Here is a 26122-nt window from a genome sequence, read left to right as displayed (position 1 = left end):
GTTGTGAATAGAGTGCCCCGTGGTGGTGGTGGGGTTATGATATGGGCAGGCATAAGCTACTGACAACGAACACATGCATTTTATCGATGGCAATTTGAATGCACAGAGATACCGTGAGGAGATCCTGAGGCCCATCTTGTGCTAGTCATCCACTGCCATCACCTCATGTTTCAGCATGATAATGCACGGGCCCCATGTCACAAGGATCTGTACACAATTCCTGGAAGCTGAAAATATCCCAGTTCTTCCATGGCCTGCATACTCACCAGACATGTCACCCATTGAGCATGTTTGGGATGCTGTGGGTCGACGTGTAACACAGCGTGATCCATTTCCCGCCAATATCCAGCAACTTCGCACAGCCATTGAAGAGGAGTGGGACAACATTCCACAGGCCACAATAAACAGCCTGATCAACTCTATGCAAAGGAAATGTGTCACTCTGCATGTGGTCACAGCAGATACTGACTGTTTTTCTGATCCACGCCCCTACTTTTTTAAAAAGGTATCTGTGACGAACAGATGCATATCTGTATTTCCATTCATGTGAAATGCATAGATTAGGGCCTGATTTCCTTATTTGAACTGTAACTCAGTAAAATCTTTGAAATTGTTGCATATTGTAATGGCGCCGGAGGGGATGGCTGCTGTTTTACGGGCTCCTAGCCAACTGTGCTATTTAGTTAGTTTTTTCGCATTGTTTGTAACTTATTTTGTACATAATGTTGCTGCTACCGTCTCTTATGACCAAAAAGAGCTTCTGGACATCAGAACAGCGATTACTCACCTCGAACAGGACGAAGATTTTTTCTTTAATGAGTCTGACGCGAAGGAGATACTGCTTCCCCGAGACCAGGCCCAAATCCCCGTCATTCGCGTGAAGAAAAGACAGAGATACAGGGGGTGGACGTCGGGGTGCCTTGTGAGAATTCGTTGGCGATTGGGGAAAACCGCCACTACCATCCGTCCTATTGGCCAACGTGCAATCACTGGAAAATAAACTGGATGAGCTACGATCAAGACTATCCTACCAACGGGACATTAAGAACTATAATATCTTATGTTTCACCAAGTTGTGGCTGAACGACAACACGGATAATATAGAGCTGGCTGGGTTTTACGTGCATCGGCACGACAGAGCAACTACGTCTGGTAAGACGAGGGGCGAGGTGTGTGTCTATTTGTCAATAACAGCTGGTACGCGATGTCTAATATTAAAGAAGTCTCGAGGTATTGCTCGCCTGAGGTAGTGTGGTCTACAGCTTATCATGAGATACTCTATCTACCAAGGGAGTTCTCATCTATATTATTCGTAGCTGTCTATTTACCACCACAAACCGATGCTGGCACTAAGACCGCACTCAACGAGCTGTATAAGGCCATAAGCAAACAAGAAATGCTCATCCAGAAGCGGCGCTCCTAGTGGCCGGGGACTTTAATGCAGGCAAACTTGAATCCGTTTTACCTCATTTCTCTACCAGCAAAACTCTAGACCACCTTTACTCCACACACAGAGACGAATTCAAAGCTCTCCCTCGCCCTCCATTTGGCAAATCTGACCATAATTCTATCCTCCTGGTTCCTGCTTAGAAGCAAAAACTAAAGCAGGAAGTACCAGTGACTCGCTCAATACAGCTACAGGACTGTTTTGCTAGCACAGACTGGAATATGTTCTGGGATTCATCCAATGGCATTGAGGAGTATACCACCTCAGTCACTGGCTTCATCAATAAGTGCATCGATGACGTTGTCCCCACAGTGACCGTACGTACATATCCAATCCAGAAGCCATGGATTTCAGGCAACATCCACACCGAGCTAAAGGCTAGAGCTGCCGCTTTCAAGGAGCGGGACACTAATCCGGACGCTTATAAAAAATCCCGCTATGCCCTCAGACGAACGATCAATCAGGCAAAGCGTCAATACAGGACTAAGATTGAGTCCTACTACACCGGCTCTGATGCTCGTTGGATGTGGCAGGGCTTGCAAACTATTACGGACTACAAAGGGAAACCCAGCCGCGAGCTGCCCAATGACGCGAGCCTACCAGACGAGCTAAATGCCTTCTATGCTCACTTCGAGGCAAGCAACACTGAACCATGCATGAAAGCATCAGCTGGACTAAACACCTCCCTCTGCAACTGGATCCTGGACTTCCTGACGGGCCGCCCCCAGGTGGTAAGGGTAGACAACAACACATCTGACACGCTGATCCTCAACACTGGGGCCCCTCAGGGGTGCGTGCTTAGTCCCCTCCTGTAGTCCCTGTTCACCCACGACTGCGTGGCCAAGCACGACTCTAACACCATCATTAAGTTTGCTGATGACACAACAGTGGTAGGCCTGATCACCGACAACGATGAGACAGCCTATAGGGAGGAGGTGCCAGGACAATAACCTCTCCATCAATGTGAGCAAGACAAAGGAGCTGATCGTGGACTACAGGAAAAGGAGGGCCAAACAGGCCCCCATTAACATCGATGGGGCTGTAGTGGATCAGGTTGAGAGCTTAAAGTTCCTTCGTGTCCACATTACCAACAAACTATCATGGTCCAAACACACCAAGACAGTCGTGAAGAGGGCACGACAAAGCCTATTCCCCCTCAGGAGACTGAAAAGATTTGGCATGGGTCCCCAGATTCTTAAAATGTTCTACAGCTGCACATTCAAAAGCATCCTGACCGGTTGCATCACAGCCTGGTATGGCAACTGCTCGGCATCCGACCATAAGGCGCTACAGAGGGTAGTGCGTACGGCCCAGTACATCACTGGGGCCAAGCTTCCTGCCATCCAGGACCTATATACTAGGCGGTGTCAGAGGAAGGCCCAAAAGATTGTCAAAGACTCCAGTCACCCAAGTCATAGACTGTTCTCTCCGACAAGCGGTGCCAGAGCGCCAAGTCTAGGCCTAAAAGGCTCCTTAACAGCTTCTACCCACAAGCCATAAGACTGCTGAACAATTAATAAAATGGCCACCCAGATATAGCCTCGTTATTGTTATTTTATTGTGTTACTTTTAATTAAATGTTGTACTTTTAGTTATTTAGTAAATATTTTCTTAACTATATTTCTTGAACTGCATTGTTGGTTAAGGGCTTGTAAGTAAGCATTTCACGTTAAGGTCTACACCTGTTGTATTCGGCACATGTGACATATCATTTGATTTGATGTTGCGTTTATATTTTTGGGCAGTGTCCATGCATTGATTTGCACTACCATCAAAACTTACAATCATCCATTTCTATTTTATAACCTACCATATCTAATTCCTGTCTTCTTATATTTTCCATGCTTTATTTGCCATGGCTGTAGACAATATATGCCCAATTTAAGAAGTGCTCAATATAATTGTAATGATACCATACTGAGTTGAGAGGTCTGATATAACTCACTTCTCTATGTAAGACTTGAAGCATAGTCTGTTTCATAGCTCTCTGTTGTCGGCATGGCAACAGGCTCGCAGACTGCTCATAGAAGATCTATTTTGTTTTAATTTCCCATTCAGACTGGCCTCTTTTAGGAAAGCATCTGTTTTCTCTGAGACAACTCAGGTTTTGACAATACAAGACTATTCACCACACAGTTGCATACATGGCCTTGCCAGAGATAATGAAAGCCTGGGGAAAGCATAAGTGGGTCAGAATAGTCTCGTGGGCTTCTAACTAAAGATTTACACTTTGCATCTTATGTAGAATACCAATGATACAAATGCAAAAGTGTCTGAAAAAAAGTTTTTTGTTTGAGAGATCATCCCTTGTGGTACCCAAGTTAAAAATATATTCAAATGAGGACTATAATTCTGTTCATCCATTCTTTGTTATATTTCCTCTCCCAGGCAATGCTCCTCAGTGATGTGGATTCTCCTGTACAAGTGACCAGGAAGTCAAAGCATGTAGTGGCATGCATTGTAAGATAATTACTGTAACCGCTATCACTAAAGTATCATTATCAAACTTGTCAGTTCTAGCAGCTTGTGTGTATGGTTCTCTTCATCTCAATTATATTTTACTTACTTCAGTACAAGGTAGCATCACATAAATACTTGTGGATTACAATGACTGTTGAACACTTTTCTTCTGACCATCATAATAAAGTTAATATGGCTTTGACCATGTCTTCCAAACCTCTGTTCCAGTCAGATGAGAGCCAGGGGGAGGTGGAGGCAATGTCTGACGATGACTTCCAGAATACGTCTATTCGACAGCTAAGAGTGCCCCCACCTGTGGCTGTGAAACCATCAGCATCGCATGGGAAAGCTAAGGTCAGTCAGGGGTCAAATACTTCTCACATATGAGAAGTGGTGGCCAGTAGCCCAGGTCATTTTAAGTGTCTGTTGTTGTTCAACTACCTTCTCTGTTTGTTGACGAATTGCTCCAACCTCTCCAACCTCTGTCTGTGTCTTTTGGAGGGTTTGGGATAAAGCAGAAGACACATTTTTGTTGGTCATACACTACCGGTCGAACGTTTTAGAAGACCTACTCATTCAAGGGTTTTTCTTTCTTTTTTAAACTATTTTCTACATAGTAGAATTATAGTGAAGACATCAATACTATCAAATAACACATATGGAATCATGTAGTAACCAAAAAAGTGTTAAACAAATCATAATGTATTTTATATTTGAGATTCTTCAAATAGCCACCCTTTGCCTTGATTGACAGCTTTGCACACACTTGGCATTCTCTCAACCAGCTTCACCTGGAATGCTTTTCCAACAGTCTTGAAGGAGTTCCCACATATGCTAAGCACTTCTTCCTTCTTGGTAAAATAGCCCTTACACAGCCTGGAGGTGTGTTGGGTCATTGTCCTGTTGAAAAACAAATGATAGTCCCACTAAGCCCAAACCAGATGGGATGGCATATCGCTGCAGAATGCTTTGGTAGCCATGCTGGTTAAGTGTGCCTTGAATTCTAAATAAATCACAGACAGTGTCACCAGCAACGCACCCCCACACCATAAGACCTCCTCCTCCATGCTTTACGGTGGGAAATACCCATGCGGAGATCATCCATTCACCCACACCGCGTCTCACAAAGACACGGGGGTTGGAACCAAAAATCTCCAATTTGGACTCCAGACCGAAGGACAAATGTCCATTGCTCGTGTTTCTTGGCCCAAGCAAGTCTCTTCTTCTTATTGGTGTCCTTTAGTAGTGGTTTCTTTGCAGCAATTCGACCATGAAGGCCTGATTCACACAGTCTCCTCTGAACAGTTGATGTTGAGATACTTCAACTCTGTGAAGCATTTATTTGGGCAGCAATTTGTGAGGCTGGTAACGCTAATGAACTTATCCTCTGCAGCAGAGGTAACTCTGGATCTTTCATTCCTGTGACGGTCCTCATGAGAGCCAGTTTCATCATAGTGCTTGATGGTTTTTGCGACTGCACTTGAAGAAACTTTCAAAGTTCTTGAAATTGTCTTTATTGACTGACCTTCATGTCTTAAAGTAATGATGGACTGTCGTTTCTCTTTGCTTATTTGAGCTGTTCTTGCCATAATATGGACTTGGTCTTTTGTTTAACACTGCTTGGGTTACTACATGATTCCATATGTGTTATTTCATAGTTTTGATGTCTTCACTATTATACTACAATGTAGAAAATAGTAAAAATAAAGATAAACCCTTGAATGAGTAGGTGTTCTAAAAATGTTGACCGGTAGTGTATGTATATTGGACAATAAAGTAATCTTCTCCGTCCCAGCAGGTCGTGCAGCACCACCACCGAGGAGCCCGTAACTTTCTGGACGAGGAGGCGGTGCTGTCCGAGGAGGGGGAGGTGTCGTCTGATGAAGAGGATGGTGAAGAGCAGAACCAGTCACTGGAGGGCTTCGTCGTGAGCAACACCCAGTGCTCCCAGGGAATCAATGGTGAGTGGGACAAATATAATAATTTTAACAACAATATGGGTTTTATACAGCGCTTGTCATGGACCCAAAGTCTCTTGTTATGTTATACAGTTGTTATACAGGTAGTCACATATTATACAGTTCATTCACTAGGCACGAAATAGAAGAAAGTGTTTCTAAAACAGGGAGATATCTAATAAGAAATGCTCAGTTTCATTCATGTACAGTGCCTTGCAAAAGTATTCATCCCCCTTGGCGTTTTTCCTATTTTGTTTCTTTACAACCTGTAATTTAAATTGATTTTTGTTTGGATTTCATGTAATGGACATACACAAAATAGTGAAGTGAAGTGAAATGAAAAAAATAACTTGTTTCAAAAAATTCTACAAGATAAAGGAAAAGTGGTGCGTGCATATGTATTCACCCCCTTTGTTATGAAGCCCCGAAAATAAGATCTGGTGCAACCAATTACCTTCAGAAGTCACATAATTAGTTAAATAAAGTCCACCTGTGTGCAATCTAAGTGTCACATGATCAGTCACGTGATCTCAGTATATATACACCTGTTCTGAAAGGCCCCAGAGTCTGCAACACCACTAAGCAAGGGGCACCACCACTAAGCAAGGGGCACCACCAAGCAAGCGGCACCATGAAGACCAAGGACCTCTCCAAACAGGTCAGGGACAAAGTTGTGGAGAAGTACAAATCAGGGTTGGGTTATAAAGAAATATCTGAAACTTTGAACATCCCACGGAGCACCATTTAAATCCATTATTAAAAAATGGAAAGAATATGGCACCACAACAAACCTGCCAAGAGAGGGCCGCCCACCAAAACTCACGGACCAGGCAAGGAGGGCATTAATCAGAGAGGCAACAAAGAGACCAAAGATAACCCTGAAGGAGCTGCAAAGCTCCACAGCGGAGATTGGAGTATCTGTCCATAGGACCACTTTAAGCCGTACACTCCACAGAGCTGGGCTTTACGGAAGAGTGGCCAGAAAAAAGCCATTGCTTAAAGAAAAAAAATAAGCAAACACGTTTGGTGTTCGCCAAAAGGCATGTGGGAGACTCCCCAAACTTATGGAAGAAGGTACTCTGGTCAAATGAGACTAAAATTGAGCTTTTTGGCCATCAAGGAAAACGCTATGTCTGGCGCAAATAGTTATGCACACTCAAGTTTTCTGTTTTTATTTGTCTTATTTCTTGTTTGTTTCACAATAAAAAATATGTTGCATCTTCAAAGTGGTAGGTATGTTGTGTAAATTAAATGAATACAAACCCTCCAAAAACTACTGCTGGCTCAAGCAATACTTTACTGACACACACACACACACACACACACACATATACACACACACACACACTCATTGTATCTCCCTATGTGACAGATTCTGAGATGCAGGGGGTTTACCTAAAGTCAGTGAGAAGCCCTGCTGTGACTGGCAAGTTCAAAATGGTCTACAAGCAAAACCACAACATGGACATCTTCTCTCAGGTAGAATTATCAGGATTTCTTTGGTCTATTAATCTTAGGGCCGGTTTCCCAGACAGAGGTTAGGCCTAGTCCTTGTCTAAGATGCACTTTCAATGGTGAATCTCCATTGAACATTATTTTTAGTCTAGGACTTGGCTGTGTTTGGGAAACTGTCCTTTAGAGTTTTATTCTATGATTTTTATAAACTGTACCCTTTTCACTCAAGTTGACTTTTTTTCTGATGAAGGCTTTATGCTGAAATCTATAGGTGTTTAGAAATGATAAATAAAGGCTTTTTTACTTTAAAACACACTGGACCTTGGATTCTTCAAACCACTTAACCCTCGTTTGTTGGATTAGATTTTTCATTGTTTTAAAGAATCAAAGAAACGAAGTTAGCCGATTCAATCCCTTTATATCGTTTTGCTTAAGCTTCTCTCCAAACTCTGTCCATAGGTGCCTGAGCTGGACGAGACATACGCGGAAGACAGCTTTGTGGTGAGTGGCAGTGACGAGGAAGAGCTCGGCGAGGAGGATGAGGAGGTCCCATTGGAGCTTATCTTCGAGGACTCCTTCGTGGAGGGGAGGAGGCAGTACCCCACCAGACGCAAGGCGCTGATCCGAAACATCAGGGCTCAGGCTGGGACCGGGTCTGCGACTCTGGACAAGAGGGCTGCTGACCCTCAACCTAAGCCTGCTGGGAAAAACAAGCACTCCCGCATAGTGCGCTTGGAGGACTCCAGCTCAGAGGAAGAAGTGGAGAAATGTAGAAATAGTGTGAAAGCTGAAGGTGTTGCTGCCCTCTGCAGGCTGACTGCGGTACAGCAACAGAATGACTGGGTGTTTAAAGCTCCACAGCAGCAGGTGCCCCCTAATGGAACCACCAGAGCCTCCACAGCGACCTGTGTGGTGGGGCCTGGAGTCCCCAGTGGAGCCAGGTCCTCCTCGGTGAGCTCTGTGATGGAGCCTAGAGCCCCTAGTGGAACCAGCAGAACCTCCTCAGCGAGCTCCGTGAGGGGGCCTAGAGAGGAGCAGCAGGAAGAGCGGTGTCGCCAGAGGCTCGATCAGCAGGCCCGCCTCTCTGAGGAGCTAGACTTTGAGCAGTCGGAGTCTCTGTTGTCCTCAAGTAAACAGCCACAGGTAATGTGGTAATGTATTGATCAGATATAGGCCACATGATATAGGCCAAATAGGTTGTGTTTATTATTTTACATAGGCAGCCCAATTCTGATATTTTTTCCACTAATTGGTCTTTTGACCAATCACTTCAATCAATCAAACATTTTTATAAAGCCCTTTTTACATCAGCAGATGTCACAAAGTGCTATACAGAAACCCAGCCTAAAACCCCAAACAGCAAGCAATGCAGATGTAGAAGCACGGTGGCTAGGAAAAACTCCCTAGAAAGGCAGGAACCTAGGAAGAAACCTAGAGAGGAACCAGGCTCTGAGGGGTGGACAGTCCTCTTCTGGCTGTGCCGGGTGGAGATTATAAGAGTACATGGCCATTTAAGGCCAGATTGTTCTTCAAGATGTTCAAACATTCATAGATGACCAGCAGGGTCAAATAATAATCAGTGGTTGTAGAGGGTGCAACAGGTCAGTACCTCAGGAGTAAATATCAGTTGGCTTTTCATAGCCGCGCATTCAGAGGTCGAGACAGCAGGTGCATATCTTTTACAGAGCTGACCTGATTGGTCAAAAGACCAATTAGTGATTGGGCTGCCTGTGTAAACGCAGCCATATAGGTCACACAGATATGTCAGATGCTAATCTAAGTACTATGATGTTAGTGAACTGTAATAGATTCACTTAGGATCACGTACCAAGGGATATTTAGTTCCTGTAAATAAGATGTTTGAATCAGTACAGAGTACAAACAATAACTGTTCTACCCATTTTCATCCTTCAAGGCCACACTTATCCTACAATAGAAGAATGGAATATAATCTTCCGGATTCTGGATTTCAGAAGTAGTAGTATTTCACTGTTTCCCATAATGTCTATGGTTGTGTCTTTCCCCAGGCTACCTCCTCCACCTCTTCCACCTCCTCAGTACCCCACGCCCAGAGCTCCTTCTGTCAGGCCGCCACTCTAAGTGAGCCCCCTGCCTCGTCATCAAGCCCGTCGGGCCTTGTCTCTGTACTGGTGGACAGCCGCTGTATCACAGCCTGTGTGGACGTGGTCTCCAGCCTGCGCCAGCGTTACGCTGTCACGGCCCACGTGTGCTCGCTGGACGGCTGCGACTTTGTGGTCAGTAACCGCATGGCGGTCGAGAGGCAGAGCCAGTCGGAGCTGGCCGGGATGCCGAACCGCAAACGGCTTGTGGAGAGGGTGACCAGTTTGCAGGTCCTATTTGAGCGGGTCTGTCTCATCGTAGAGAAGGACCGCACTAAACCAGGTGAGGGAGGGGGCACGCACTCACTTTTGTAATGGACCAGTTAGCTGGGATACTTCCTGTGGGTTCACTTCCTGATTTTCTACATTATGCTTGTCACATCACTTTTGTTTCATTGTGACCGAAGCCACTTGATTTAGCTCACCCAGCTTGCTGTTTTTTTCATTTGGATCCATTCCATAGAGCAATTTTTTGTTTACAAGCAAATGTCACTTTTTGAGTGATGCGTGCACATCCCAGCACCAAAATGCTCTGTAGTAGGATGGCTAACGCTAAAGTCGGGACCTTGACAAACTTAAAGTGCAACTGCACTTCCTTATTTGGCCTAGTTTTAGATTTGGTTCATTATGAAATGCTAGCGGACTGAATTCAAAAGTGAGTTGGTTTCAGGGTGTGGTTTGATGTGGGTGTCTCTTGTGTGTGTTTGCAGGTGGTAAGAGTAATTATTTCACCAATTAGCTTCATCCAGCTGGTGTGCGACCGTGGCAAAGTTGGTTTGACTTTGGATAGCCCATCTCTGGGGATACTTGGGCGGCAGGTAGCTTAGTGGTTAAGAGCGTTGTGCCAGTAACCGAAAGGTCGCTGGTTCTAATCCCCGAGCCGACTAGGTGAAAAATCTGTCGATGTGCCCTTGAGCAAGGCACTTAACCCTAATTGCTCCTGTAAGTCGCTCTGGATAAGAGCGTCTGCTAAATTACCAATTATTATTTATTATTTACTTGGGGACTGTCAATAAATTACACAATGTAAACGGAACAATATTTCCATGTTGCACATCTTTTAGTTGTCTCATTAAAGGCTTTCAATATTTGTATATGAATTTCTACAATCCCATAGGGATATCGAGTGTGTGGACAGGTGTCTTTTATACAGGTAACGAGTTCAAACTGGTGCAGTTAATACAGGTAATGAGTGGAGAACAGGAGGGCTTCTTAAAGAAAAACTAACAGATCTGTGAGAGCCGGAATTCTTACTGGTTGGTAGGTGATCAAATACTTATGTCATGCAATAAAATGCAAATTAATTACTTAAAAATCATACAATGTGATTTTCTGGATTTTTGTTTTAGATTCCGTCTCTCACAGTTGAAGTGTACCTATGATAAAAATTACAGACCTCTACATGCTTTGTAAGTAGGAAAACCTGCAAAATCGGCAGTGTATCAAATACTTGTTCTCCCCACTGTATGTGGGAAGGATTCAAATAAACCCAACCCATGGAAACTGTTACGGTATCCTTCATTACATGACATACCATTTTTTCATAATCTCGCAAACTTCAGTTTTGGACGAGACTGACTTTATGACCAAAATTATCCTATTTACACAATTTTGACACTAGAATAAATGTTTCTGAGTCGTATCGATGCCACAGGCCATTTTTATACCATGTAAATGGAAGTTTGATCAAATATAGAATGTAACGGTATAACCAGAAATATCCCACATGACAGTGTTTACAGGGTTCAACATTGTCTTTCTATCATCAGATAAACATTTTTGTAAAGTTGATCTACCGTTTGTTATTCTCCATATTTTTTACATTTTCCTCGCCTTCTTCCCATAGGTGAAGCTTCCCGTCCTTTCCAACATACACGCTACTACGACAGCACACTGGCCAGCTTGGTGCGGGCAGGCGTCCGACTCCTGGTGAGCGGGGGGCCTGAGGAGAGCGCCGCCCTACTGGCTGAGCTGGCCCGATTGGAGCAGAGAAAGGGCCAGGCCATTAGTGTGCCATTAGAGGTCAAAGGTCACCGGCAGCAGGCGCTGCTCTTCTACCAGACGCTGCCCTGCGTCAGCTATGTCAACGCCCTCAACATGAGCCACAGTTTCAGATCGGTGGGCCAGCTGGTCAACAGGTAGGAGAAATAAACTGCTACTGTTAGCATCTCTGTTAGCATGTCAGTTAGCATTACCTCTGTTATCATCTCTCTTAGCATTGTTATCTCGGTTCTCTGTTAGCCTTTATAGTTACACTACATGGCTACATGCTCGTCGAACATCACATTCCAAAAGTTGGTCCCCCCTTTGCTGCTATAACAGCCTCCACTCTTCTGGGAAGGCTTTCCACTAGATTATGGAACATTGCTGCAGGGACTTGCTTCTATTCAGCCACAAGAGCATTAATGAGGTTGGGCAATTAGGCCTGGCTCGCAGTCGGCGTTCCAATTCATCCCAAAGGCGTTCGATGGAGTTGAGGTCAGGGCTCTGTGCAGGCCAGTCAAGTTCTTCCACACCAATCTCGACAAACCATTTCTGTATGGACCTCGCTTTGTGCATGGGGGCATTGTCATGCTGGAACAGGAAAGGACCATTATTCCGCCTCTACCAAACTTTACAGTTGGCACTATGCATTCGGGCAGGTAGAGTTCTCCTGGCATCTGCCAAACCCAGATTCGTCTGTCGGACTGCCAGATAGTGAAGCATGATTCATCGCTCCAGAAAACGAGTTTCCACTGCTCTAGAGTCCAATGGTGGCGAGCTTTACACCACTCCAGCCGACGTTTGGCATTGCGCATGATGATCTTAGGCTTGTATATGCGGCTGCTCGGCCATAGAAACCCATTTCATGAAGCTTCCGACGAACAGTTCTTGTGCTGACGTTGCATCCAGAGGCAGTTTGGAACTCGGTAGTGAGTGTTGCAACCGAGGGCAGACAATTTTTACGCGCTTCAGCACTCGGCGGTCCCGTTCTGTGAGCTTGTGTGGCCTACCACTTCGCGGCTGAGCTGTTGTTGCTCCTAGACTTTTCCACTTCACATTAACAGCACTTACAGTTGATCGGGGCAGCTGTAGCAGGGCAGAAATTTGACAAACTGACTTGTTGGAAAGGTAGCATCCTATGACGGTGCCACGTTGAAAGTCACTGAGCTCTTCAGTACGGGCCATTCTACTGCCAATGTTTGTCTATGGAGATTGCATGGCTCTGTGCTTGATTTTATACACCTGTCTGTCAGCAACGGGTGTGGCTGAAATAGCCGAATCCACTAGTTCGAAGCGGTGTCCACATACATGTATTGTATGTTAGCATCGCTATAGTTAGGTCTTTCTATAAACTAGGGTATCAGTAAGGATTTCCTACGCTGGACAACTTGTTACAGATGTCGATAAGTCATTGACAATAATCGGTCACTTTTTTAAATGTAATTACATTAACATGTAAGGGGGGAACATAGCTATATTCAATCAAATTCACGATTTGATTTAAAACCCTTTGTCATCATTGGTATCTTGACAGATTTGTTCAAAATCATGTGACATAAAACATTTACTTTTCTGTCCTTCCATTTATGGCAGTGTAAGTTGTCGGTATATCATATATTAAGCATTAATCAGTTAAATTAGACATTGAACTTGAATCCTGGATCTAGCTGTCTGACAGCTTTTTGTATAGAGATCTCGGAAATGCAGTGTAACTACGTAACATTTTGTGTCTCCTTATGTTACGGGGTGAAAACTGTTTTTATGGGCACACATATCCCAAATAATGTATGCCATTGCAAAATCGAATGCTTCTAACCAAAAGAGTCACCTTACTGTGATACTTAAAACCTTTCAGCCGGTGTCTATTCCACAAGTTACCACCGGCTAAATCTATGACATTAAAATGCCTATTTACTCTGTTCCATCTGACTGCACAATCCACTGTCTCATCAGCCCAGCCTGGCAATTTATAAACTTGATCTCCACTATAAAATGCATCTAGACATTATCTCACATTTCTTTTAGACTAACATTTAGTTTTCAACAGCGGAGATTTGTATAAACCTTGCTGTCTGTCTCTCCGACATTTGCAACATTGTTTCAATATTCAAATTCGATCTCCAGCTGTCCCATAGTAATGGACATGTCAGAAAGGCAGGCAGCGTTTCTCAGCCAGTCGAAATCATGAATCAGCTGGCATCATTTTTATGGATATACTGTATATACAAAAAAATGTCAAACTAAACGAAGTGCAGCTAGTTTGCAGTCTTTCTAGCTTCAGTTTGAAGTGATTGTGTTAGCTGTGGTGTTGGCTAGCTCCTCTGAACAACAGTGTCCTGACAAGTGAGCACATGTTCTATGCCAGGCAAAATCGCGCCTCATTAGCTCATTGTTATGGATGTATCCAAATATATGTCACTAGAAAACAGATTAAACAAATGCAGCTACTTTGCTGTTATTCTGGCTGCACTTTTTGACGTGACTGTAAAGATTGAACGACTGGGTCGCGTCATTGGCGAGCAAACCGATAGAAGGAACGACCAGCCGGCTTGGGGAGCGACCCTAGATTTGTGTCGGGACTATATCTTGTGGAAGGATGAAATAGTATGAATAAATTCATCAAAATAACGTTTCTAATGAAAATATGTCAATCATTGTTTGAATATGTTGGTAACCCGTTGTATAAAAGTGATAATGCTCTCGAAGCCTCGACTTCGTCTCGGGCCTAACAACACCGTGCCAATATATCCTCCAAACACCGGCTTCTCGGGCATTATCACTTAAGAGGACAACATCTAATGCTGGCTTCAACTTGGCTTGCCATACAAATCCTTCCATTACAAAAGGAACCTGTTTTTTGTTCGCTTTCTCATTATAAAAACAGGGATGGTGTCACGGTTTCGGCCGAGACTGCTCCTCCTCCTGGTTCGGGCAGGCAAAGGCGTTCGCCGTCCCCGGAGTACTAGCTGCCATCGTTGGACCATTTCCATGTGCGATTGCTTTTGTCTGTCCTTAGCACCTGTGTCTGATTTGTGATTATTACGTGTCCTATAAGTTCCCTGTGTTTGTTTGGATTAGTTGTGTGTTGTTGCTTCCTGCCATTGTGTCGGAGCTTTGTGTTTGCTCCCGTGTTGTTTCATGTATTAGTGTTTACGCGTGTGCGTATTTTTCCCTCGCCTCGTTGTCTGTTTTGAGGTCGGAGGTTTTCACTTGCATTTTGGTGACTATTAAAGTCTGTTGGACTTTACCTCTGTGTCCTGCGCCTGACTCCTCCACCACATCCACATCGGTACCATTGACAGAACAACACACCAATTATGGAGTCAGCAGGAACAGCGGCGGCACCCGAATCCCTGGAGGACCGGATCAATTACCAGGACACCATGATCCGGCAACTCGGGGCCGCCATGGACGAGGTGTCCAACACACTGCGCCGCTTGGTGTATCGGGAGGTGCCCACGCCTTCTCACACCATCCCAGCACCAACGGCCAGTCCTCCTCTCTCAGCACCGGAACCCAGTGGCATTCGGCTCTCGCTCCCGAGGGCATATGACGGTTCTGCAGCCGGGTGTCAGGGCTTTCTCCTACAGGTAGAACTTTACCTTGCCACCATACACCCGGCGCCCTCGGGATACGAGAGCGTCTCCGCCCTCATCTCCTGTCTCTCCGGGAAGGCGTTGGAGTGGGCCAACGCCGAATGGAGGGGAATAGACGCCGCCACCATCACCTACGCGGAGTTTTCCCGCCGCTTCAGGACTGTCTTCGACCATCCACCTGAGGGGAAAGCGGCGGGAGAGCGTCTATTCCACCTCCGACAGGGGAAGAGGAGCGCACAGGAGTTCGCACTGGAGTTCCGGACACTAGCAGCGGATGCGGGATGGAGTGAGAGGGCCCTCATTGACCACTATCGGTGTAGCCTACGAGAGGACGTTCGTTGTGAGATGGCCTGCAGGGACACCAACCTGTCGTTCGACCAGCTGGTGGACATCTCCATCAGTCTCGACACCCTGCTGGCTACCCGCGGACGTCCCGAGTGGGGGTCGTCCATTCCATCCTCCAGCACCTCCGAGCCTACTCCTATGGAGCTCGGGGGTGCTGGCGCTAGAGAGAGGAGGAGGAGGGAGAACCCGAGGATAGCCAACTCCTGCACCAACTGTGGCCGTGGAGGACACACCGCGGCCAGGTGCTGGGGAAGGTTTTCTGAGAGGGGGGACAACAGGTCACGCACTGGGGAGTCATTTCAGGTGAGAAGGCGCCCCACTTACCCAGAGCTCTCTGTTGGTCACATGAGTATTCCTGTGCGTTTTCCACAGGTGGCACCTCATTCCCAGCATAAGGCGCTAGTAGATTCAGGCGCAGCTGGGAACTTTATTGATCGGGCATTTTGTGCTAGGTTAGGAATTCCCCTTCGGCCGGTAGAAGTTCCATTCCCTGTCCATGCATTAGACAGCCTGTCGTTGGGGTCGGGTCTGATCAGGGATGTCACAGCACCGCTGACGATGACGACGCAGGGGGGTCATGAGGAAATCATTCAGTTCTATCTGATTGACTCTCCTGCGTACCCAGTGGTGTTGGGGCTTCCCTGGTTAAGTACCCACGATCCTACCATAGCGTGGCAACAGAGGGCTCTTATGGAGTGGTCTGCCCAGTGTGTAGGGAGATGTCTAGGTGTTTCCTTAGGGGCGACCTCGGTAGAGAGTCCGAACCAAGTGCCCGCACTGCGCATTCCCCCCGAGTATGAGGATTTAGCACTAGTATTTAGTAAATCGAGGGCAGCTAGGCTACCTCCTCATAGACAGGGGGACTGTGCGATAAATATCCAGAATGGCGCAGCTCTTCCCAGGAGTCATGTGTATCCCCTGTCTCAAGAGGAGACTGCGGCTATGGAGACTTACATAGCCGAGTCCTTGGCACAGGGATACATACGGCCCTCTACTTCTCCGGTCTCCTCGAGTTTCTTCTTTGTGAAGAAGAAGGACGGGGGATTGCGCCCGTGTATTGATTACCGTAGTCTCAATCAGATCACCGTAAAATACAGCTACCCACTTCCACTGATTGCGACGATGACGGAGTCATTACGCGGAGCGCGATTCTTCACAAAGTTAGATCTCAGGAGCGCGTACAATTTGGTGCGCATTAAGGGGGGGGGATGAATGGAAAACAGCATTTAGCACCACCTCGGGTCATTACGAGTATCTCGTCATGCCGTACGGGTTAATGAATGCTCCTTCAGTCTTCCAATCCTTTGTTGATGAGATTTTCCGGGACATGCATGGGCAGGGTGTAGTGGTGTACATTGACGACATTCTAGTGTACTCTTCTACACGAGCCGAGCATGTAGCCCAGGTGCGCCGAGTATTGAGACGACTGTTGGAGCATGACTTGTATGTCAAGGCAGAGAAATGCCTGTTCTTCCAGGAGTCCGTCTCCTTTTTGGGTTATCGGTTGTCCGCGTCTGGCGTGGAGATAGAGGTAGATCGGGTATCGGCTGTGCGTAATTGGCAAACTCCAACCACCGTAAAAGAGGTGCAGCGGTTCTTGGGTTTTGCTAATTACTACCGGAGGTTTATCCGGGGCTTTGGACAGGTTGCAGTTCCCATTACGTCCCTGCTAAAGGGGGGTCCGGTGCGCTTGCAGTGGTCAGCTGAGGCGGACAGGGCATTTGTCAAGCTGAAGAACCTGTTCGCCTCGGCCCCGGTGCTGGCGCATCCGGATCCCTCTTTGCCTTTCCAAGTAGAGGTGGACGCGTCCGAGACCGGTATTGGGGCAGTCCTGTCACAACGGTCCGGCACGCCACCTAAGCTCCGCCCCTGTGCGTTCTACTCTAAGAAGCTCAGCCCGGCGGAGCGCAATTATGACGTTGGGGACAGGGAACTGTTAGCCGTAGTCCAGGCCCTAAAGGTGTGGAGGCATTGGCTAGAGGGGGCTCAACACCCTTTCCTCATTCTGACTGATCACCGTAACCTGGAGTACATCCGGGCAGCTAGGAGATTGAACCCTCGTCAGGCCAGGTGGAACATGTTCCTGACCCGGTTTGTTTTTAAAATCACATACATCCCTGGGTCCCAGAACGGTAAGGCAGACGCCCTGTCCCGGCAGTATGACACGGAGGAGAGGTCCATTGAGCCTACTTCCATACTGCCGGAGTCTTGTCTGGTGGCTCCGGTAGTATGGGAGGTCGATGCGGAAATCGAGCGGGCGCTGCGTACCGACCCTACTCCCCCCGAGTGTCCTGTGGGGCGGACGTACGTTCCGCTCGAGGTTCGTGATCGGCTTATTTCTTGGGCTCATACATCACCCTCCTCTGGACATCCTGGTATTGGTCGGACGGTGCACTGCCTTAGCGTAAAATACTGGTGGCCAACGTTAGCCAGGGATGTGAGGGTTTATGTCTCCTCCTGCTCGGTATGTGCCCAGTGTAAGGCACCTAGACATTTGCCCAGAGGTAAGTTACATCCTCTGCCCGTTCCACAACGACCATGGTCCCACCTCTCGGTAGATTTTGTGACCGATCTACCCCCTTCCCAGGGTAATACCACCATTTTGGTCGTTGTGGATCGGTTTTCTAAGGCCTGTCGTCTCCTCCCACTGCCGGGTCTCCCTACTGCCCTACAGACCGCCGAGGCCATCTTTACCCACGTGTTCCGGCACTATGGGGTCCCCGAGGATATTGTGTCCGACCGAGGTCCCCAGTTCACCTCCAGAGTCTGGGGGGCTTTCATGGAACGCCTGGGGGTCTCGGTTAGCCTTACCTCGGGGTACCACCCAGAGAGCAATGGGCAGGTTGAACGTGTGAACCAGGATGTGGGTAGGTTTTTGAGGTCCTATTGCCGGGACCGGCCGGAGGAGTGGTCGAGGTATATCCCCTGGGCAGAGATGGCCCAGAACTCTCTCCGCCACTCCTCCACCGGATTAACACCTTTCCAGTGTATTTTAGGGTATCAGCCGGTCCTGGCACCGTGGCACGAGAGCCAGACCGAGGCCCCTGCGGTGGACGAGTGGATTCGGCGCTCGGAGGAGACGTGGGACGCTGCCCATGTCCATCTGCAGCGTGCCATCCGTCAACACAAGGCGAGCGCCGATCGCCACCGCAGTGAGGGGCCGGTGTACGCACCGGGAGATCGAGTCTGGCTCTCGACTCGAAACCTGCCCCTCCGCCTGCCCTGCCGGAAGCTGGGTCGGCGGTTTGTGGGGCCCTTCAAAGTCCTGAGAAGATTGAACGAGGTGTGTTACAGGTTACAACTACCTATAGAGTATAAAAATATTAACCCCTCGTTCCATGTGTCTCTTCTCAGGCCGGTGGTAGCTGGCCCACTCCAAGAGGAGGAGATAGGAGAGACCCCTCCGCCCCCTTTGGACATTGAGGGGGCTCCGGCGTACAGGGTCCGGACCATCTTGGACTCCAGGCGCCGGAGGAGTGGTCTCCAATATCTCGTGGAGTGGGAGGGGTACGGTCCGGAGGAACGGTGCTGGGTGCCCAGGAGGGACATCATCGATCCATCCCTCCTGACAGAATTCCATCATGGGCATCCCACGCGCCCGGGTCCGCGTCCTCCTGGCCGTCCCCAAGGCCGGGGTCGGCGCACGGCTGGAGCCGCGCGTCAAGGGGGGGGTACTGTCACGGTTTCGGCCGAGACTGCTCCTCCTCCTGGTTCGGGCAGGCAAAGGCGTTCGCCGTCCCCGGAGTACTAGCTGCCATCGTTGGACCATTTCCATGTGCGATTGCTTTTGTCTGTCCTTAGCACCTGTGTCTGATTTGTGATTATTACGTGTCCTATAAGTTCCCTGTGTTTGTTTGGATTAGTTGTGTGTTGTTGCTTCCTGCCATTGTGTCGGAGCTTTGTGTTTGCTCCCGTGTTGTTTCATGTATTAGTGTTTACGCGTGTGCGTATTTTTCCCTCGCCTCGTTGTCTGTTTTGAGGTCGGAGGTTTTCACTTGCATTTTGGTGACTATTAAAGTCTGTTGGACTTTACCTCTGTGTCCTGCGCCTGACTCCTCCACCACATCCACATCGGTACCATTGACAGATGGTGAGATTCTAATGGTGAGATTAATGCTACCGCTATTCATGGTTTTATTATGTGTCCCTGCGTCGGCCACAAAGGCTACAGAAAAATTGCCATGTATGCATCCAGGCAAGTCCACATTATTCTCACATATTTTATAATGTACTAATAATTTGAATATCAATGCATGGACAAGGCCTAAAACATGCAGTATTCTAAAAGTGGTAATGACCTACTTTTTAACATTTTCTTTACACGTTTTGCATGCTTTTTTGAGGGGAGGTTCTATAATTGTATAACATTGAGGTCCTTGAAAATTACAATTAAGTCCCTGAAAGTCCTTGAATTTGACTTGCCAATGTTTGTATGAACCCTACTTAAAGGATGTATAGTCCTAGGCCTATGTTGTTGTATAGGTGGAGTTATGGGCCAATTTGCATATACTCCTCGAAGTACACATGTGGAACTGCATAAAAATCATTTTTATTTTTTATTTAAACCATTTTTAAATGTTTATCCCGATGTCACACATTGGAGATTATGAATATGAAGTTGAACAATTGTGAAATTTCTCTTTAATGTGCTGCAGAATCTTTAATAACAATGTATGAGCAATATTTGATACCATCATTAGATACACCAAAAGTATGTGGACACCCCTTCAAATTTGTCGATTCAGCTATTTCAGCCACACCCGTTGCTGACAGGTGTATAAAATCGAGCACACAGCCAAGCAATTGCCATAGACAAACATTGGCAGTAGAATGGCCCGTACTGAAGAGCTCAGTGACTTTCAACGTGGCACCTTTCCAACAAGTCAGTAAGTCAAATTTCTTCCCTGCTAGAGATGCCCCGGTCAACTGTAAGTGCTGTTATTGTGAAGTGGAAACATCTAGGAGCAACAACGGCTCAGCCGCGAAGTGGTAGGCCACACAAGCTCACAGAATGGGACCACCGATTGCTGAAGAACGTGGCGCGTAAAAATCCTCTGTCCTCGGTTGCAACACTCACTACCGAGTTCCAAACTGTCTCTGGCAGCAACGTCAGCACAATAACTGTTCGTCAGGAGCTTCATGAAATGGGTTTCCATGGCCGAACAGCCGCACACAAGCCTAAGATCACCATGCGCAATGCCAAGCGTCGGCTGGAGTGGTGTAAAGCTTGCCGCCATTGGACTCTGGAGCAGTGGAAATGCGTTCTCTGGAGTGATTAATCACGCTTCACCATCTGGCTGTCTGATGGACGAATCTGGGTTTGGAGGATGCCAGGAGAACGCTACCTGCCCCAATGCATAGTGCCAACTGTAAAGTTTGTTGGAGGAATAATGGTCTGGGGCTGTTTTTCATGGTTCGGGCTAGGCCCCTTAGTTCCAGTGAAGGGAAATCTTAACACTACAGCATACAATTACATTCTAGACAATTCTGTGCTTCCAATCATGTGGCAACAGTTTGGGGAAGGCACTTTCCTGTTTCAGCATGACAATGCCCCCGTGCAAAAAGCAAGGTCCATACAGAAATGGTTTGTCGAGATTGGTGTGGAAGAACTTGACTGGCCTGCACTGAGCTCTGACCTTAACCCCATCTAACACCTTTGGGATTAATTGGAACGCCGACTGCAAGCCAGGCCTAATTTTTATTTTATTTATTTCACCTTTATTTAACCAGGTAAGCCAGTTGAGAACAAGTTCTCATTTACAACTGCGACCTGGCCAAGATAAAGCAAAGCAGTGCGATAAAAACAACAACACAGAGTTACATATGGGGTAAAACAAAACATAAAGTCAAAAATACAACAGAAAATATATATACAGTGTGTGCAAATGTAGCAAGTTATGGAGGTAAGGCAATAAATAGGCTATAGTGCAAAATAATTACAATTAGTATTAACACTGGAATGATAGATGTGCAAGAGATTATGTGCAAATAGAGATACTGGGGTGCAAATGAGCAAAATAAATAACAATATAGGGATGAGGTAGTTGGGTGGGCTAATTTCAGATGGGCTGTGTACAGGTGCAGTGATCGGTAAGGTGCTCTGAAAACTGATGCTTAAAGTTAGTGAGGGAGATAAGAGTCTCCAGCTTCAGAGATTTTTGCTATTCGTTCCAGTCATTGGCAGCAGAGAACTGGAAGGAATGGCGGCCAAAGGAGGTGTTGGCTTTGGGGATGACCAGTGAGATATACCTGCTGGAGCGCATACTACGGGTGGGTGTTGCTATTGTGACCAATGAGCTAAGATAAGGCGGGGATTTGCCTAGCAGTGATTTATAGATGGCCTGGAGCCAGTGGGTTTGACGACGAACATGTAATGAGGACCAGCCAACAAGAGCGTACAGGTCACAGTGGTGGGTAGTGTATGGGGCTTTGGAGACAAAACGGATGGCACTGTGATAGACTACATCCAATTTGCTGAGTAGAGTGTTGGAGGCTATTTTGTAAATGACATCGCCGAAGTCAAGGATCGGTAGGATAGTCAGTTTTACGAGGGCATGTTTGGCAGCATGAGTGAAGGAGGCTTTGTTGCGAAATAGGAAGCCGATTCTGGATTGAATCACCCAACATCAGTGCCCGACTTCACTAATGCTATTGTGGCTTAATGGAAGCAAGTCCCCGCAGCAATATTCCAACATCTAGTGGAAAGCCTCTCCAGAAGAGTGGAGGCTGTTATAGCAGCAAAGGGGGGACCAACTCCATATTAATGCCCATGATTTTGGAATGAGATGTTCGACAAGCAGGTGTCCCCATACTTTTGGCTTTAGTGTAGCTAGTAGAGAATAAAATAATTAGCTACAGTAGCATTAACACTCTCTCTCTCCTCTACTTGTAGCTCTATTGAGGCTCTACAGAAGGGGGCGTGTGTGAGCCGCCCCAGAGCCGAGGAGATCTACCGCTGCCTACGCTACTCCTGTGACACCACCCTGATGACTACCAACACACCGAAGAACGGCCTTTAGCCAGCCATCACTGCTTAAATCCCCATTGACACTGATCTAAGGTCAGTTTGGCCCATTTCCTCCCTAATGGTTACTGGTGAGGATTTCAGGGGAGTTGGCTGATCCTAGATCTGTGCCTCAAGGACAATTTCCAATCTTGCTCTCAAACAGTACCTCTAATGGCATCATGGCCTTGAATTGTGTTCATTAGTCACCAAATGGAATAAAACATACTGAATAAGGGAGGGACTACCTGGACTTGTCCAATAAGAAACACTCATCTTCGTTCCTCATTTACAAAATGAACAATGCCCAGCCTTACTGTAAACATTTCTTGCACATTGAAATAAGACTTGACTCGATAACGGACACTAAGGTGAATGTACGGTATGATGAATGCAAGTTGTAAGTACTCGCTCCCTCCTATGTAAAATGTGTCAGTGCATTTCTGTTTTGTTGAACAAATTATTTAAGTTATTACAATTTCTGTTCAAATAATGGAGTAATATTTCTGTGTTCATATTTTGTTAAGAGATCAAATATATACGGTTTTGATTGCAGGAATAAAAATTCAGTATTTTTCTGTAACTCTGAGTTGCTTTATTCAAAATCAAATTCACAATGAAATCAGAGGTATTTGTTTATTATTAGTTTAAGGTAATCCGATTCAGTCAAAACACATTGACAGATATTATCCCCCAAGAATACAAAATTAAGTGTATGCACATACCTTTCTTAGTGTTAGATTCATACATTCCTCTTTGTCCAACATTAATAGTTGGTTGTATTCTGAATATTTGACTGTAACAGATATCAGTGATTTCAATATGTCTGTCTGTAGTCTCTTCTCATAGCTGAGTCTGGCAAGCAAGACGAGTCTGCCTGAACCACAAGGGGTCACCCTTTCATTACATACAGAAGACATAACGACTGAGTGGGACACGTCATTGGTCTTTCCAGTCTTTATAATAGAGTTCCCACATAAAAACATTTGACACTCTGGGACGAACATGCACTATGGTGAGATACAGTGCCTTCAGAAAGTATTCACACCCCTTGACTTTTTCCACATTTTGTGTGAATTTAAAATTGATTAAATTGAGATGTTGTGTCACTGATCTACACACATTACCCCATAATGTCAAAGTAGAATTATGTTTTTTTTTTTTGATGTTTACAAATTAATAGAAAATGAAAGCTGAAATGTCTTGAGTCAATAAGGATTCAACCATTTTGTTATGGCAAGCCTCAAAATGTTCTGGAGTAAAAATGTGCTTAACAAGTCACATAATAAGTTGCAGGGACTCTCTGTGTGCAATAATAGTGTTTAACATGATTTTTAAATGAGTACCCCAACTCTGGGGGTACGATTATCTGTAAAGTCCCTTAGATGAGCAGTGAATTTCAAGCGCAGACCAAGGAGGTTTTCCAATAGTTTGCAAAGAAGGGCACCGATTTGGTAGATGGCAACAACAACAGAAAAGCTGACGTTGAATATCCCTTTGAACATGGTGCAGTTATTAATTACACTTTGGATGGTGTATCAATACACCCAGTCACTACAAAGATACAGTGGGGGAAAAAAAGTATTTAGTCAGCCACCAATTGTGCAAGTTCTCCCACTTAAAAAGATGAGAGAGGCCTGTAATTTTCATCATAGGTACACGTCAACTATGACAGACAAAATGAGGAAAAAAAATCCAGAAAATCACATTGTAGGATTTTTAATGAATTTATTTGCAAATTATGGTGGAAAATAAGTATTTGGTCAATAACAAAAGTTTCTCAATACTTTGTTATATACCCTTTGTTGGCAATGACACAGGTCAAACGTTTTCTGTAAGTCTTCACAAGGTTTTCACACACTTGTTGCTGGTATTTTGGCCCATTCCTCCATGCAGATCTCCTCTAGAGCAGTGATGTTTTGGGGCTGTCGCTGGGCAACACGGACTTTCAACTCCCTCCAAAGATTTTCTATGGGGTTGAGATCTGGAGACTGGCTAGGCCACTCCAGGACCTTGAAATGCTTCTTACGATGCTTTGTAGACCTGCACCAGGCTGGGAAGACTGAATCTGCAATAGGTAAGCAGCTTGGTTTGAAGAAATCAACTGTGGGAGTAATTATTAGGAAATGGAAGCCATACAAGACCACTGATAATCTCCCTCGATCTGGGGCTCCACGAAAGATCTCACCCCGTGGGGTCAAAATGATCACAAGACCGGTGAGCAAAAATCCCAGAACCACACGGGGGGACCTAGTGAATGACCTGCAGAGAGCTGGGACCAAAGTAACAAAGCCTACCATCAGTAACACACTATGCCGCCAGGGACTTAAATCCTGCAGTGCCAGACGTGTCCCCCTGCTTAAGCCAGTACATGTCCAGGCCCGTGCTAGAGTGCATTTGGATGATCCAGAAGAGGATTGGGAGAATGTCATATGGTCTCTCTCATCTTTTTAAGTGGGAGAACTTGCACAATTGGTGGCTGACTAAATACTTTTTTCCCCCACTGTATATCCATCTACCAATAGGTGCCCTTCTTTGTGAGGCTTTGGAAAACCTCCCTGGTCTTTTTGGTTGAATCTATGTATGGAATTCACTGCTCAACTGAGGGACCTTACATATAATTGTATGCTTGAGGTAAAGTGATGGGGTTGTCATTCAAAAATTATGTTAAAAACTATTATTGCACACAGCGATTCCATGCAACTTATTTGACTTGTTAAGCATATTTTTACTCCTGAACTTATTTAGGCTTGCCATAAAAGGGTTTGAATACTTCACTCAAGACATTTCAGTTTTTAATTATTTTGAAAAAAATCTAAAAACATAATTCCACTTTGACATTAGGGTTATTGTGTGGCAAAAAGACACAATTTAATCAATTTAAGGGCAGCAGGTAGCCTAGCGGTTAAGAGTGTTGGATCAGTAACCGAAAGGTCGCTGGTTCGAATCACCATGGCGACTAGGTGAAAAATCGGCCGATATGCCCTTGAGCAAGGCACTTCATCCGAATTGCTCCTTTTAAGTCGCTCTGGATAAGAGCGTCTGCTAAATGTCTAATGTAAATTCAGGCTGTAACAAAATGTGGAAAAAGTCCAGGGGTGTGAACACTTTCTGAAGGCACCGTACGTGTTCCTTTCAGTGATGGGGTCATTTTGTTGCTTAAACCATTCAAAAGATGGCACCACATTTGTAGGAAAACAGAAAACGCTGTGTTTATTACAACTGCATCTAGTGGCAATTTAAGTTTCTCTCGCGACCCCATTTTCAAATCCCCTAATTTGGGAAACGCTGATGTAGGGTATCTTAGTGGAGATAGGGGTTTGTTGCCATCAACAGGACTCAAAACCAAACCAGCATTATCAGAGCATTTCAGATAATTTCCTTGTTTTGCCCTAGAATAAAGATACACATTCTTGGACCTAGGTTTTGCCTTCAAAAGCAATGTCTGCCTGTTCCCTTCAGTTTGAGTTACACCTATTCTAGATGGATACTGATATGCACTGATCAACAAGATATTCTTTAAGTGAGTGCTAAGGCTTAGGCCAGGATTTTTTCCGATCTGGTGTCGTTGGCAATGCACCTTTTTGAAAGGCAATGTTCCGACGTTCGCACAGACCACGTTCAATGTAAACGTGTTGCTACATATCTCGGCTCAATCTGAAATGGTGCATAGCCGACAAAGCACGATCGGATTGAATCCCGGCCTTTGGCAGACATGTTACATTCTTGTCTTGAAAAGACATGACAAAGAAGAC

The 26122-nt window shown here is 45.9% G+C and overlaps 1 protein-coding gene across 1 annotated transcript in view; it reads left to right on the top strand.

Moving 5' to 3' along the window:
- The window catches only part of fancm (FA complementation group M), a 106026-nt gene extending 83078 nt beyond the window's left edge, over positions 1-22948 (top strand). Inside the window, exons 16-23 of the mRNA XM_084144242.1 lie at positions 3836-3907; positions 4136-4261; positions 5706-5868; positions 7238-7344; positions 7780-8463; positions 9348-9723; positions 11287-11578; positions 22257-22948. Of these exons, the coding sequence (XP_084000368.1) occupies positions 3836-3907; positions 4136-4261; positions 5706-5868; positions 7238-7344; positions 7780-8463; positions 9348-9723; positions 11287-11578; positions 22257-22383 (1947 nt within the window). The 3' untranslated portion in view covers positions 22384-22948. The remainder of the gene's footprint in view (positions 1-3835; positions 3908-4135; positions 4262-5705; positions 5869-7237; positions 7345-7779; positions 8464-9347; positions 9724-11286; positions 11579-22256) is intronic.
- The last annotated feature ends 3174 nt before the right edge of the window (positions 22949-26122 follow it).

Source organism: Coregonus lavaretus, assembly GCF_964263955.1.
Source record: "Coregonus lavaretus genome assembly, chromosome: 27".
NCBI lineage: Eukaryota > Metazoa > Chordata > Actinopteri > Salmoniformes > Salmonidae > Coregonus > Coregonus lavaretus.
This window is presented reverse-complemented; position numbering and strand designations above follow the sequence as displayed.